A 14,706-nucleotide genomic window follows, 5' to 3' on the forward strand; every position below is an offset into this window, starting at 1 on the left:
ATTCTGCGTGAAGTACAACTCGAAGCGCTCAAAGAAGACGTCCAAGTTTCCGCTGTTAGGATCAAACTTCGGTAGCTTGCCGACTGTGGATGCCATCCTCAGTTCGTGTTACATCCCATCCTCGTCGCCAGTTTGTTGCATCCACAATCAGTAGGCTTATGCTTGAAGAAACGGCTTTATTCACAGCGCTGTATATGGCAGTTAGAAAGAAGCTCCCCCCAGAACAGCACATGACACACGCATATATACACACCCAGTAGCCTGCGCAGAACAGACATGATGGCGATATCATTATATCTTACCAAGCAGCGGCAAACGCACGTGTCGCACTCAAGATACCGACACCACAAATGCACTGCTCTGCGGCCGAAAAGTCTGGGGTGGGATCATATCGGGAGAAAAAGAGAGAGGGAAACGCGCTTGAAGGTGAGCGGTAGTTAAAGCGCGGAGGAAAGAACAAGCAGCTACACGACGCAGCGAGCGACTCAGAGTCGAGGTCAGGGAGCACCTCGCCAGCACGTCTGCTGTCCGTCAAGGCTGAGTGGTGATTAATACGAGGGGAGAGATGTCTAAGGACGCGCGACCGATACACGACTGCTCACTCCGGAGTAGTGCACGCTCGTGAAACGCTGCCCAGTGACGACCGCAATGTCTGCAACTGACATGCCTCTGTCTCACTGTCTTACTCTCTAACTGGTTGTATCTATGCGGCCGCTCCGCCACCGCAATTCTGAGCTGCGCGACTTCTACTTTTACTCCGCTTCAAGTTTACGAAGAGAGGGAGAGTGAGCTGCTTCGGCCAGACGTCGGCGAAATCCGTGATTGCGGCTAGTAGTGCTACGCACTAAAAACGTTCTCCCGGCTATGGCGCTCCATACTATGACGGGGTGAATGCAGCGGAAGCCTGCGGAGGGCAACCGAGTGCAGCAGTTCCTTCCGGAAGTGTACTGGAGTTCTTAACTATATCCTCTGAGATAGAGTGCCCAAAGTTGAATGCGGGCTGCAGCCATGGAGGGTGTTGAGTGGTTGGCCCTTAGCAATTCGAGGAGAGGCCGGTGGTCTGTAACCAAGGTGATTTCAGGGACCAAGGTATTCTCGGAATCTCGTGACCCCCAAAACTAGTGTCACAGCCTCACGCTTCTTCATCGAGTAATTGCGCTCGGCTTTCGTGAGAGTCCTTGAACGGAATCCGATCGGTCTGTGGACAATTCCTCTTGTGTGAAACAGTACTGCGCCAATAGCGTGTGGGGAAGCGTCGTACTCTAGTTTCGGCGCCTTTAACGTGTCAAAAGGGGCAGGCACTTCGGCATCTTTGAGATACTGGTCGGCCTTGACGAACGCATTTTCCTGGAGGTATTCCTCGGCCATCGCGCATTCGTTTCTAGTAACCGATATAATGGCGAAAGCACGGTTGACAAGTTCGGCCTAAACCTTGCATAAAATGTTAGCATTCCGATACACGAACGCAGGTTGGTCACGTTACGAGGGCTTGGTGCTTTCATGATAGCTTCCACATTCTTCTCCGTCGTGTGAAGACCAAGACGATCATGTACGGTGTGCGAGATAAGTAACCGATAGCTGGCTGAATTGCATTTGTCGCATCGCAGCTTTACGACGTGCTCCGAAATAGCTGCAACACCCTTTTTAGCAAAGCTACGTTGTCTGAAGCTTTGTCACACAAAAGAACCTCACCTAAGTATGCCTGCGCTCCAGGCAAGCACGCAATGGTATTCATCTTGCTTTGAAATGTAGCACGAGCAGATGAAATGCCGAACGGCAGCTCTTGGTGTGTATTACTTACAGCTTGCATGAAGCTTTGTCTAGTGACACCTGGTTCTAGGCTTATTTCAGGCCGAGTGTACTAAAGCTTTCGCCACCGCTGAACGAAGCGAACATGTCTTCAATCACCGGAAGGGGATACTGCTCAAACACACAAGCCTGATTCAAGGTGGCCTTAAAATCTCCACAAATCAGGACGGTCATCTTTTGAAGCACTGGGAGTATAAGGGTTGCCCGAGTCCCAATATTTTCTGGGTGTTAATATGCCTAGCGACACTAGCCGATCCAACTCTTGCCACTCTCTTGCGGAGCGCGTGCGGAAGCGGTCTCGCCTTACTAAACGTGCTAACCGCACCATCCCTCAGCACAAAGCATGCTGGAGGCCCTTCATCAGGCCCGATTCCTCCGAGAAGGCATCCTCGTAGTTACTTCATAAGGGTTTCATGCGGCTGAGGAATTTTCCCGCCACTGGTACATTACTGACTTTACATTTACTGACTTGTAGTACCGGAACTCCAGCCCTGTCCAGCAGGGCAGCAGGTCTCGCTCGCGCAGGCTTGGTCCGGTGCAGTCTAGTACAATGAGTGAGGAATGCAAGCACGCCTAATGCAAGCAGCCTTCCAGCGTAGCACGAAAGTTTGGATGTGAAGGGTTCGAATTTCGCCAGTGCTTGCAATCCTTATCAAAAACTTGGTACACTATATGACACATACTGGTGATCCTGTGTCTACTCCCATTGCCAGTTTCCATTGCCAGACTGACCAACAAGAAGGAAATCGAGAGTCGCCTTTTCCTATACTCCCTTCCATCTTTCACGTTCCTGTCTTTTATCCTACAAATCTGCTGTCCTCAACTCTATTCTTGGTTTTTCCGTACTTCCTGGCGGCGAAGGTTAACTGTGTGTGGAGTAACTACCCTGCGTTGCTCCACATTAGGTTATAGTTATGGTGTATAGCCCCGGGAAGGAACAGCAGTTTACGTTAGGTAGGGAAGCACTGGAAGCAGTAGGCGAATATGTCTACTTAGGACAGGTAGTGAATGCAGATGCGGACTATGAAAGGGAAACCAGAAGAACAAGATTGGGATAGAGCGCATTTGGCAAGCACTCGCAGATTGAGACTAGCAGCTTAACGGTATCGCTCAAGAGGAAAGTATACAACAGTTGCATCTTACCTGTACTAAACTATGGAGCTGAAACGTGGAGGCTAACCAAGCGGGTTCTACTTAAGTTGAGGAAAACGCAGAGGGCTATGGAACGAAAGATGGTAGGGGCAACATTAAGAGATAGGACGCGTGCAGATTGCGTCAGAGAAATAACTCCAGTTACTGACATTCTAGTGGAAATCAAGAAGAAGAAATGGGCAAGGGCAGGACATGTAGTGCGAAGAGAGGATAGCCGATGGTCGCTCAGGGTAGCAAACTGGATTCCAAGGGAAGGAAAGCATAGCAGGGGGCGGCAGAAAGTTAGGTGGGCGGATGAGGTTAAGAAGTTCGCAGGAGTCAAGTGGATGCAGCTTTCACAGAACTGGGTTAATTGGAGAAATATGGGAGAGGCTTTCGCCCTGCAGTGGGTATCGTCAGGATGAAGATAATGATGATGGTGTATAGCTGACGGAGGCAAGCCTAGATCGCAATTTCCTGCCCCGTCTTCTTGTTGGGCTCCATGGTGGGTGGCTGGCACCGTGGCCCAACCGCACACCTTTTATGGATCCCTCCTCAAAACCAAATGATCGCTTTAAAAAAGGCGGACCAAAGCAGCATCTGACTTTTCCTTAAGTTTTCATTAAGGTCCACATAATTCACAGTGAAAATCCAGAAAAGCAAGCCCGTACAATATCTCCATTTCTTGTGTCTAAGACTTACCCAAACCATAGGGCGAGGATACAAAGTATCTAAACTAGCCAGCGAAAACCTTCTACTCGAAGTCCAAGAATATGTCCAATCCTCCAAAATTTCACAGCTTGAGAATAACATTATGTTCTGTATACCTTGAACCCCATGCTAATGTCACATTTCATGACCTGGAATCGCTTTTGTCTCATTGTCCCATTGTGTCTCTGATGAAGGTTCTCGGCCTTCTCATTAACAAAGCACTTGATGCAACCGCCACCCTCCAACTCTTGCAAAGACAGACCAAGCAGGTTGCTGGACTAATCAGGCCTGTGGTTGCGCGCAACCATTTCCTGTTGGAACGCGAAACCCTCATTATGACCAATGCATTAATCATTAGCCGAATCACATACCTCCTCCCATATCATATACTCACTCAGCGCCAAACAGAGCAGGCGGAAATCCTAATACGCATGGCCGTAACCTCCGCCCTACGTCTTCTACGGACCGTTAACACAGAACGTCTGCTGGCCACTGGTACTCACAATACCGTGAACGAATTAATAGAAGCTCAACGCACCAACCAATTAATCCGCCTGAGTCGCACGGAAACAGCACAATGCCTACTGCGACAACTCCGTCTCAATCCACCCATCGCCATCCCAGCAAGTGCTACACCTTTCATGATCTCTCCGGGCACGCAGGATCGCATATACCAGAAGCCCCTACCACGCAGCATGGGCGCTTGCCTTTATCAGAGAAGGCGGAAAGTTAGAGCCAGCTATTACACCAAAAGATACCGCAACCGCTCTGATATCCTCTATGTCGACGCGGCAGGGAATTCTAAAGTACGATTTTTCACTGCAGTCGCTGCCTACGAAGATGGCAGAGTGGGGGCCGCCGCCACTATCCGAACTAATTCGCCTGCAGAAGCGGAAGGAGCCGCCATCGCACTTGCGCTTGCCCATTCAGCCATTGACAAAGACATTACCGAAATTTGTACAGATTCTCAGGCGGAATACCGCCACTACCTAAACGGCGTGGCAACACCGGCCGCGCATCATATTCTTGCCACCGCCACCTCTCTCGACCGAACGGTTAATCTAACGTGGATCCCAGGGCATGCCTCGATCCCCGGTAGTGAGCGCGTTCATGCGCTGGCTCGAGAACTCTCTACCCGAGCCCTGGATTATCAGGCACCCAACTCCGCGCAGGAGGCCGCATCGGTCCTTTCTACTTACCACCAAATCACCACATTCTACAAACACAACCGCATGACACTGCCACCACCCCACAGTGCCTTGTCATCCTTATCCAGTGCTACATGACGACAATTGCAGACGGATTGTTTCATTTCAAGTTCAAGTTCATTACACTACACAAAATCCTTCTTAAAATACAAAACTTCAGCTGAAAAACAGACTGACAACAAGTGGGAGTCGAGATGTACCTTACAACTCCTTGCTCTGAGTACAAGAAATAAATACCGTTCTAGCTGCTGGTAAAAAGACGGCGCCTGGCCCGGACGAAATACGCTATGAAATGCTAGCACATCTATCCACACCTGCGATAGTAGGCCTTCTGGATTTTTTCAATAATATATGGGTGTCTGGAAACAGCCGAGAGGCACGGAAGAAAGCATTTATTCTACCTTTCCTGAAGCAAAGCAACCTACTGCAACGGACCAGTTAGTCCGCCTTGAAAACACGGTCTGTGAAGCATTCGTACATAAACAGCACTGTATTTCCGCCTTCAATATGGAGAAGGCTACGATACGACATGGAGGCTCGACAACCTTCGCGACATAACGGATTTGGGCATCAGCGGTAGTATGCTGAATTGTCTAAAAGACTTCCTTCCGAATCGTACATTTCGTGTGCGCTTAGGCTCAATTTTTTCAAGAAACTTTCTGCAGGTAAATGGGGTGCCACAAGGCTGTATTTTTACTGCCAAATGTTATGCCATTACCTTAGCTGCGGAAACGGTAGTACAACTCTCTCTGTGGTAAAATGAATCCTTTAAATAAAATAATCCCGAAATCTGTAATGTATTCACTGTATATCGATGGCCTACAGATAGCATACACATCCTCTAATATATAAACATATGAAAGACAAGTGCAGCCTACCATAAACAAGCTGGCGATATGGGCAGATCAAAATGGATTTGAGTTTTCACCACAAAAACAGTGGCTGCTATATTCTATCTGCGACGAGGGTTACAAACCGACCCTAACCTTCATCTAAATGAAACAATACTGCCAATAAAAAACGAAAGCAAATTTCGTGGTGTAACTTTTGACAAGAAACTCACTTTTGTACCACATATCAACAACCTCATAAAGAAAGCTTCCCGATCCCTGAACATGCTGAAAGTTCTATCACACAAACGCTGGGGCTCTGAGAGAACATGTCTGCGTGTCTATCACTCGTAGTACGCGCTTTCCTGGACCACGGGTGTATTGTGTATGGGTCAGCAAGACCCTCTAACTTAAAACGTCTAGATCCTGTGCAAAAACTTGGCCAGGGGCTTACAACCGGTGCATACAGAACATCCCCCGCAAATAGCCTACATGTAGAAGCAAATGAACCACCCCTCGCAGACAGAAAAACAATGCTTACGTGTGCTTACGTGCTAAAAAACACCGTCCATCCCAAACACCTCTGCCACTCAATAGTCCCAAAGTGTCCATCTAGAACACGTTTTGACAGTAAACCGCATGCAATAAGACCACTAATTCTACGTTTTGAGCATACATGCCAGAAACTAAACGTACTTGATACACTTCCATACATTTTCCATGGTCCCTAACAAATTCCCCCTTAGTACAGCTTCCCTTCTATGCGCGACCTTTCACTAACACAGTTTGGTCAAAAGCAGACATGACATCACCATATAACAGAAGAGTTCCTAGCCATATACGAAAAGTACAAAACCCACACTGCATTTTATACAAACGGTTCTAAAACAACGTTTTACGTTGGTATTGGGGTAGTAGAAGAAAAACTTGAAAAACAGTTAGGCTGCATCTGTGTGCAACAGTTTTTACTGCCAAATGTTGTTCAATTCCCTTAGCTGCGGAAAAGGTAGTAAAGTGTAACATTCAAAGAGTATAATCTACACAGACTCAGTGTGATCCCAGCACTACACGCCAGAAATGCAACACAAACCTTATTAGGAAACATAATGCATTGCATGAGAACAGCTGAAAGACGGGGACACGAAATTAAATTCTGCTGGGTGCAAAGTCACCTAGGGTAAATGGACATGTAAGAGCTGATACATGTGCTACAGCAGCCCAGAATGCAAAAATAGAACAAGTGTACCTCATAGAAATGTCATGAAATATATGCGAAGAAAATTGAAAGAGAAATGGCAGGATTCATGGGACAAAGACATCCACAGTAGGTTACATGTACTGAAGCCCGTGGTAGAGGAATGGAAAACATGTAGCCACCGAGTGCGTTTCATTGAAGTGGTTTTATGTCGCCTTCGCATCGGTCATACATATCTTACACAAAACGTTCTACTAACGAAACACAACCAGCCTACTTGTGAAGAATGTGGACAGGTGCTCACAATCAACTACACCCTAATCAGTTGTACAAGACTTGTAGACCTACGACAGAAGCACTTCCCACAACTTCACGATAAGCATATACCATTCAAACCCAAGCTTACGTTTAGGAAAAGGTCATTCGTTGACATTTCCTGCATATTTTCACTCCTAAAAGAAGCGAAGTATTTAAACAAGTTATGGAGCCTATTATAACTTTTTAAAGCCCTTTAGCCAAGTCCAGGTTTTAAACCTTGTTTTTGGCGCATGGCGGCCTTAGTTGCCTATGTGCCATAAAACAGTACAGAACGACATTATTGCAAGATGTCCGCATTCACCACAGTTACAACAGCGCGATTTGGCCCAGCTGCAGCTGTTAGCATCATGTTTCAAGCTTCCACATCTGCCGTAGTGCCGAGATGCTGCATTTTCGGCTCTTCATCTCGGTGTTTTGCCAGCGTCGCGCTTGCATTTTCAATAAGGGTGTTACTTCTGACGAAATGTTTTGCGCATTGTACTCCGCAGCTTCAGCAGCTATTTCTATCCCTTCGGCTTCCTCTGCCGTTAGCTTTCTGTGCCAGTTGTTTCCGTACTGCCCTTGAGCGTACACCACAGACACTCCTGTCTCGCGTCATTCTGTCAAGGCAACTGCCAAAGTTGCAGTTGTTTCCGATGCGGCGGTTCTCGACGAGGAAAGCCTGAATAGATTTTCGTTCCAGTTAGCAACGTCTGAAAATTTTGCTGTTTTCCGAAATTGTGTTCCGTTTAGGGTCATAGTATTCATTCAAGGCTTTGATAACTTCGTCATAACTCAAACAGTTCGGCGCGCGTGGAACCACACTTACGGCAAGGATCTGGTTTATCTGCGTGCTCAGTGCTTTCCATAAGAAGCGCCGTCTTCTTACTTGACTCAGCGATGCCATTTGTTTCGAAATACGCCTCCACATTGATCAAGTGCGGCTTCCACTTATCTGTGCTTTCATCGAAGCTTGGGAGCATTTGTAAGGCCATGTGTGTTGCTGGCAGGACTGTCTTCAGGGCCGAAGTGTCTGAGTCTGCTTTTACGGTGTGGGTGTCATTTTGACTCGTCGCCACTGTAACAAAGCCACGGCCAAAAGGCCGCTGTAGGAACGGAACGAACGTACCGTTTTTGTCAAAAGTAACCAGGCTGCATGTTTTGCTTCTCTCATGTTTTATAAAGCCAATAAGGGTTTCCAGATGATAACAACTAGTTAAGAAATCAGGAAAGGCGCTCGCCTTCACGTTGCAAAGATTTAGAGGTTCAGACATGCTGTGAATTTACTACCACAAGTCTAAGAAGCAGATCCTGCAGCCTGGTTACTTTTAGCAAAGACGGTACATGTCTGGGAAAGAGGCAGCTAAAAAGCCGGGTTGATTTCAACGGAAGTAGGTTACAAAGAATCGAGGAGAGAGAGAGAATGGAAAGAGATCGTGGAGAAGTAGAAAGAAAACTTCGCGCTCACTAGTGTGTAGCACGCACTATGACACAGTGGCCGATACAGCAGCCCCATAAATGCAAACATAAAAACAAGCCTTCAACGAAGGGTGACCAAAGATCACCTCCTTTGTCATACTCCTTAAGCCGTCCACTGCACATTGTGGCGTTTGAAATCACATTGAACGTTTCTCATATTCCCTCACTATATTGGATGGTTTTCTGAGACTTCCCATGAGTTTTTGGATTAAGAGTTACTCTTTCTACTGTTGCTATTGCAGGGAACTCATCGAGAGGCAGCTGGACAGGAGCGTCGACCCGTGCTACGATTTCGCTGCGTACGTCTGCGGCGGCTGGGCGCCCCGAAAGGAGTTCTCCGATCTCTCAAGCTCAGCCCTTGAGGATATGGTCGTAGCGTGGCTCAGCAAGCTGCCCGATATGCTGCAAAAGAGTAGCGCCCGGTTGCCCGTGGGAAGAAAAGCGGCAGCCATGCTCGATAGCTGCACGACGGAGGCGGGCTCGCAAATCGGCATCATCAAAAACTTTATGCGCGAGCGTGGCCTTTTTTGGCCAGAGGACCGGGAACATAAACGGCGGCCTCTGCAGGTGCTGTTCGACCTCTCCTTCAATTGGCAAGTGTACCTATGGTTCTTGTTCAAGCTCCTCCCAACAACCGGGAACAGTGACTTGAAACGCCGAGTTCTCTTTACTCACAGCGACCGCATGCTGTACTGGAGGGCTCTCTTCAAACGAATACCAAAGGAACATTTTCAGAACGTTTACACCAACATTTTCAAGCTTTTTGTCAATGACACGAGTCGTTCGCCCTCTCCTAAAGCAATAGAAGATGCCTACAAGACGCTCCAATACGCATTCGCCAACTTGGTTCGCGCGTCCACGTGGAAGCCCCCTGTTCCCGCGGTATATTCATTAAGAGAACTAGGCGGCCTCTGGTCCGCCTCTAGTGCGAAGTACTTTGAGTACGTATTTAACACCACGCTAGGAACCGGCCAGTCGTTCACCATGGAAGACTTGGTGCTCTTTAGCGACGTGGCTCTGTGGGACGGTCTGCGTGTGATTTTCAGCAATACAGACAACCGCGCCGTGCTCCACCACCTCGCTTGGCTGTTCCTGTTCGCGTACGCACCCGTAGCCAGCCCAAACGCTGCCCTGCTCATCCTGCACGGAAGCAACGAGCTAGCGAAACAAGAGCGGCTGCCCTTCTGCTCCCGCCAGGTTGAGTCCAGTTACACCCTCCTGGTGGCCTCCGCCGCGGCAGTAGCACTGTTCACGGAAGAAGAACGCCACCGCATCGAGAAACACCTCACTGGCGTTCTTGAGGTATGAAAATGTTTGTAGGTACCTGGGACACATGATCAGAGATTGTTGACTAAACAAAATAAATCCGCTTGTGACGCGATTTGGACGCTGTGGTATTTGCGGAGCGTCAGAGGTAGTCCAGGGGAAATCCAATGAAGCTCTCCTCAAGTAACCGACTTTGTGCCCGAGACAGTAGTGGCCGAGGAATGCGTTTGGCTAGTTGAAAAAATGAGCTACACACGTTGCGTATCATACTCCAGCTCATTGTTAATTATTGCAAGGCATGCTTAAGGATAACTGCGGGCGAATGGCAAAAATAACGCTAATATCTTAGTAAGTAATGAGAACACACAGGTTTTTTGGGACAGGTTTCAATGATTGACCACATTACGTTGCTCATCAGGCTGTTGTGAAATATTCAAATATTGCCGTCAAATATCTGTTGTTTTCATGGATATTCAAGAAGCGTACCATCCGAGTCGTCGACGTAGAAATGCAATTATGCACTGGCCCTGCTCTTAATAATAAAATTAATATTTCCACCTAGATTTACTAGTGGAGAGGTGCGAAGTATGGGAAAAAGTAATAATCCTTCCTGCTGTGGAACCTAGAGTTCGTTAAGATGGTGGATACTAACCACAAGAATAGAGGCGTCAAGTAAGTGGACAGAATGTCGATACCGCTTGAATATACGAAAGAGCGTAGACTTAAATCGATGGAACTTCCCCGTTTAAGCAGAAATATCAAGGGATATTGCTTTTATGAGTTGCGAAGGTATCGCACTTCCATTGCGCAAATAAAGATTTGATTAGCGTGAGTGGACACTGAAAGGCTGAGTGTTCCATTCGTCCAATTCTTACGTCGTCGTCATCATCATGAGCCGCACTGCAGGGCCTCGACCTCTCCCATTTTCCTGTACCTAATCTGGTGCTGTGCTAAGTGCGTCCACTTCATCCCTGCGAACGTCTTTCCCTCATCCACTCACCTAATTTTCTGCCGCCCCCTGCTACGCTTCCCTTCCCATGGAATCGAAATGATTACCTTTAGCCACCGTCGGTTTTTCCACTCTTCACAGTGCAAGTGCTGCCAATGCTTATTTCTTCCTCTTCATTTCGACTAGCGTATCAGTAACTTGAGTTTTTCACTGACCAACTCTGCATGCTTACTATTCCTTAACGTTACACCTACGAATTTCCGTTTCATAGCCCTCCTCGTTGTCCTTAAACTAAATAGAAGTTTTTTTTTTCGTTATCCTCCATGTTTCAGCCCCATAGGTAAGTACCGGTAATATGGAACTGATATACTCTTTACTCTCGAGCGATACCGGTAAACTGCTAGTCATTATATGCCATTATCTTAAAAATTAGTTCTTTCCCAAACCTATTCAATTGATTAGGCTTCGGGGTCCTGATGTGGGGTTAGTACCTGTCCTGAGAAGATATATTCGCCTACCACTTCCAGTGCTTCTCTACCTATTTTAGGCTGCGTTACCTTTCCCAGGTGTTCACCATTATCTTAGTTTTTTTCGATATTAATATTTAAGCCTACTTTACTGCTTCTTCTCTCTAGGTCAATAATACTTGTTGCAAGTGTTCCCCTGAGTTACCTAGCAATACAATAACATCAGCTAATCCCAGATTTCAGAGATATTCTCCATCAACCTTCTTTACACATTACCTTAGATATCCTTACATATCGCGCGCAGTTTGCCGCGATTAAGGGCTGTAACTATGAAGTTTTCTTCTCGTTATTTTGTGACTCATGAATGATAATATTGCTGTTAAAGTAGATCTACCTACGCCTTTTCTCCTGTCCGGAACCTGGTTACCCAATGTTCTCTAGTAAATGGTTGGTTTTCCTACAAAGCATACACACTATAGACTCGGATTGTTCGCAGATGGCCACGGAAATGTGTCTCGCTGCGTCGTGGCTGGACAATCAGACTCAGCATGTCGCCGCCGAGAAGCTAAGGAATATGCGTAGGGTGCTGTGGCCAGCCAAGATGTTCCTTAAGGCCGAGGTGCTCGAAGAGGCGTACGCTAATTTCCCCGACAAGTCGCCATCGTTTGCGCATTACTGGATCGAAACCAGGCGCTCGTGGCGCGCTCGCCTCGGCTCAGTCGCTGGCTTGGAAGAGCTGCGAATTCCGAAGAGCTTCTCGGAGCCATATATCCAGTACGAGCACGTGCTGAACCAGCTTTCTCTGTCATTGGGTGCCCTGGCGCCGCCTCTTTACTACAAGGACGGCACCAAGGCGATGTTTCACGGTGGCTTGGGGTACTACTACGCCAAGGAGCTGATCAAGGCTTTGGACGTACAAGGCTTGCAGGTAAACTTCGTATGGGCGTGGCGTGGCTGGTTCAAAGGCTGCACCAGAAAAAGCAATTGGTGTAAATTAATACAAGTATCTCGTTATAAGGATAACATGGCACTATGACTGTCAGCTGCAACAGAGCGCCTTATTGAAAGGTTTCTAACCGAGGAACGTGAAGAATTGAACCAGTTTGAAAGCGCTTTTTGTGTTTTAATATAAACGCTGAATGTTCAGATATATAAATGCAGCTTCTTTTTATTACTTAAGGTTGCGGAAATGAATTATTGTTATTAAAATTATCATTATGCGGAGTAACCAAAAAGGCTTGAGACGATGTACAAGCTGAATTCCTACAAAACACTTCTAGATTCCTCCTGATGTTTTTGTTAAACAAACGACAGCCCGTGATGTCAAACAGACGCGGTAGCACTGGCGAGATATGTCCCGTTTGTTATGCATCCAATATACCTGAGAAGCAGCATTGGATTGGGCCACGCTTGTTTGTGAATATATTTAGCGGTTTTATAAGAGGTTGAGCTGCGGGCAGATGTGCTGCAAGCGACAAAAAGATCGGCATCCGTTTCCCCCGGCTTCTTGTAGTTGGATAAAAGGGAAAGACATGGGCAGTGGCCTTGCAGCGCGCCAAGCATACCTCTTTCGATATGGATTCCGTTCGCTTCGAGGATATCACTGTTGAAACTTATCAGTTGAAACATGATTAGTTCTTACGCATAGCTGCGTTTGGTGTTGCCACGACTAGAGCAAGAATAAATTCCAGCAGCTTGTTCATGTGTTCTCCTCTCAACAACAACGTTTAGGCATGATATGCCATGTGAGTGTGAACCTATTTGAGCTTTTGTTCCGATGTAAAAGGACACAAACGTTACTTCCAGCCACCTTGAGCGTTCACACCATCCGCTAAACGCGATTTTGCCGAAGTCGAACAGGTGTTTGGAATTAGCTAAAGCTCCGCTCACATCTAACTCCGGAGCGGCGCGCACCACCAATGGTCGTAGCTTCGTCCCATAGGAATACATGTAGGCATGGCGCTCTGTGAGAGAATGTTCGACGGAATTCCTGTTAAGGTTGTGTCCGCGCAGCTTCCCTCAAACACCTATCGTGCCTTTTGAAATATATTGTTTCCAAATGTCGCCGCATATTTTGCCACAGTGCTCTTCAAAATTTACGCCTACTGTGAACAAACGGCCACCTACTACGCAATGAAACGAAAACAAATATTCATAAACCTTTGTTTTCATGCTCATCTCAATGCGTCGCGTTCCTTTCCGGTTTCGGCCGCCTGTATGTCTATGGGTATTATGTATGCAGACTGCCCGTAGTATGTATCGCGATGCTTTAAAAATACTTTGCCCTTGAAATGAGGTATCATATATACTTTTCTCCACCATTTTAAGGGCCTACGTGACTTTTCTTCACGATAGGAAGGCATCGCATATGCACTATGTAATAATAAAAATGCTTTCAAGGCTCTTCTGTACAGCCTTTGTCACAAATTTAGGGCTCACTGTGAAGCGCTGCGAAGCCGGCTGCACGGCCAAGTGGCGATGCTGCCTTGACACAAATGAGCAGCTAACAGGAGCCGTTAACTGTATCGTGTCATGCATGCATTTAAAGGCGGGCCTTGAATGTCCGGTTGTTGGTAAGGTTTTCTTTTCAGCCGTATAGTTTCTATTTCATCCTTGTTGTGCTAGAACTGCTATTTACAAAAAAGTGCCTTGGAAGCACACCTTGACCGCCAAAGGCTTGTGCCAACTTGTCTTAGAGCCTCGCCGTCAGTGCTTTACGGCTGCAAAGCATCGCTACGCGGTTTGAAAATTTTGTCACTGTATCTTTTAACGGTGCGTTAAAGGCCTCGTTCACCGAAAATCCGGTGCCGGTGTTGTAAACTAAATTCACGAGCTTGGGGCTGCAATGGCGGTAGCTAGCAGCTGACATGGCCGAGCTCTGAGTGGGCGTAGGGTTATCTGACGTTATATATGGCAGGAGCGGCCAACTTTGAACTCAACTTTAATATAACAGGACGACATTAGAATCGGCCTTGCAGGACTCCCTTTCACGTTTCCCTAAGTCACGCAGGCACGTTGATAGAAGTTTGTTAAAACGGTGCTTTATTTGTGGGCTGGTAGCTTACGCTATCGCGTCATACTTAAAAAAGGTGGGTTTATTGTCCCCCGTAATATTTTATTTGTTATGGGACCCTTGCCAACAGTGTTGTCTCTACAGCAAAATACTTCTACGATTTCAAGCAAGTACGACTTATGTGTGATAAGGCGCCGCGAATGGAGGCAAAATATCAAAACTGACTAAAAGATGTATTCCTGGTGCTGCTATTCAAACGCCCTATGAATTTTCGGGTACTGCATATGCTAAGAGTTGCGATCATGTGCAGACCTGATCTGAGCCAGTTTTAAAGGCCTCTAAACGCTCGTG

The 14,706-nt window shown here is 47.0% G+C and overlaps 1 protein-coding gene across 1 annotated transcript in view; it reads left to right on the top strand.

The window, feature by feature from the left end:
* Window positions 1-14,706, top strand: part of LOC146177405 (neprilysin-2-like) — a 36,954-nt gene that overhangs the window by 14,550 nt on the left and 7,698 nt on the right. Inside the window, exons 4-5 of the mRNA XM_084581548.1 lie at window positions 8,903-9,962; window positions 11,839-12,270. Of these exons, the coding sequence (XP_084437674.1) occupies window positions 8,903-9,962; window positions 11,839-12,270 (1,492 nt within the window). The remainder of the gene's footprint in view (window positions 1-8,902; window positions 9,963-11,838; window positions 12,271-14,706) is intronic.

This window comes from Amblyomma maculatum, chromosome 10 (assembly GCF_055883805.1).
Source record: "Amblyomma maculatum isolate TAMU_Amacu chromosome 10, ASM5588380v1, whole genome shotgun sequence".
In the NCBI taxonomy this organism is placed as follows: Eukaryota; Metazoa; Arthropoda; class Arachnida; order Ixodida; family Ixodidae; genus Amblyomma; species Amblyomma maculatum.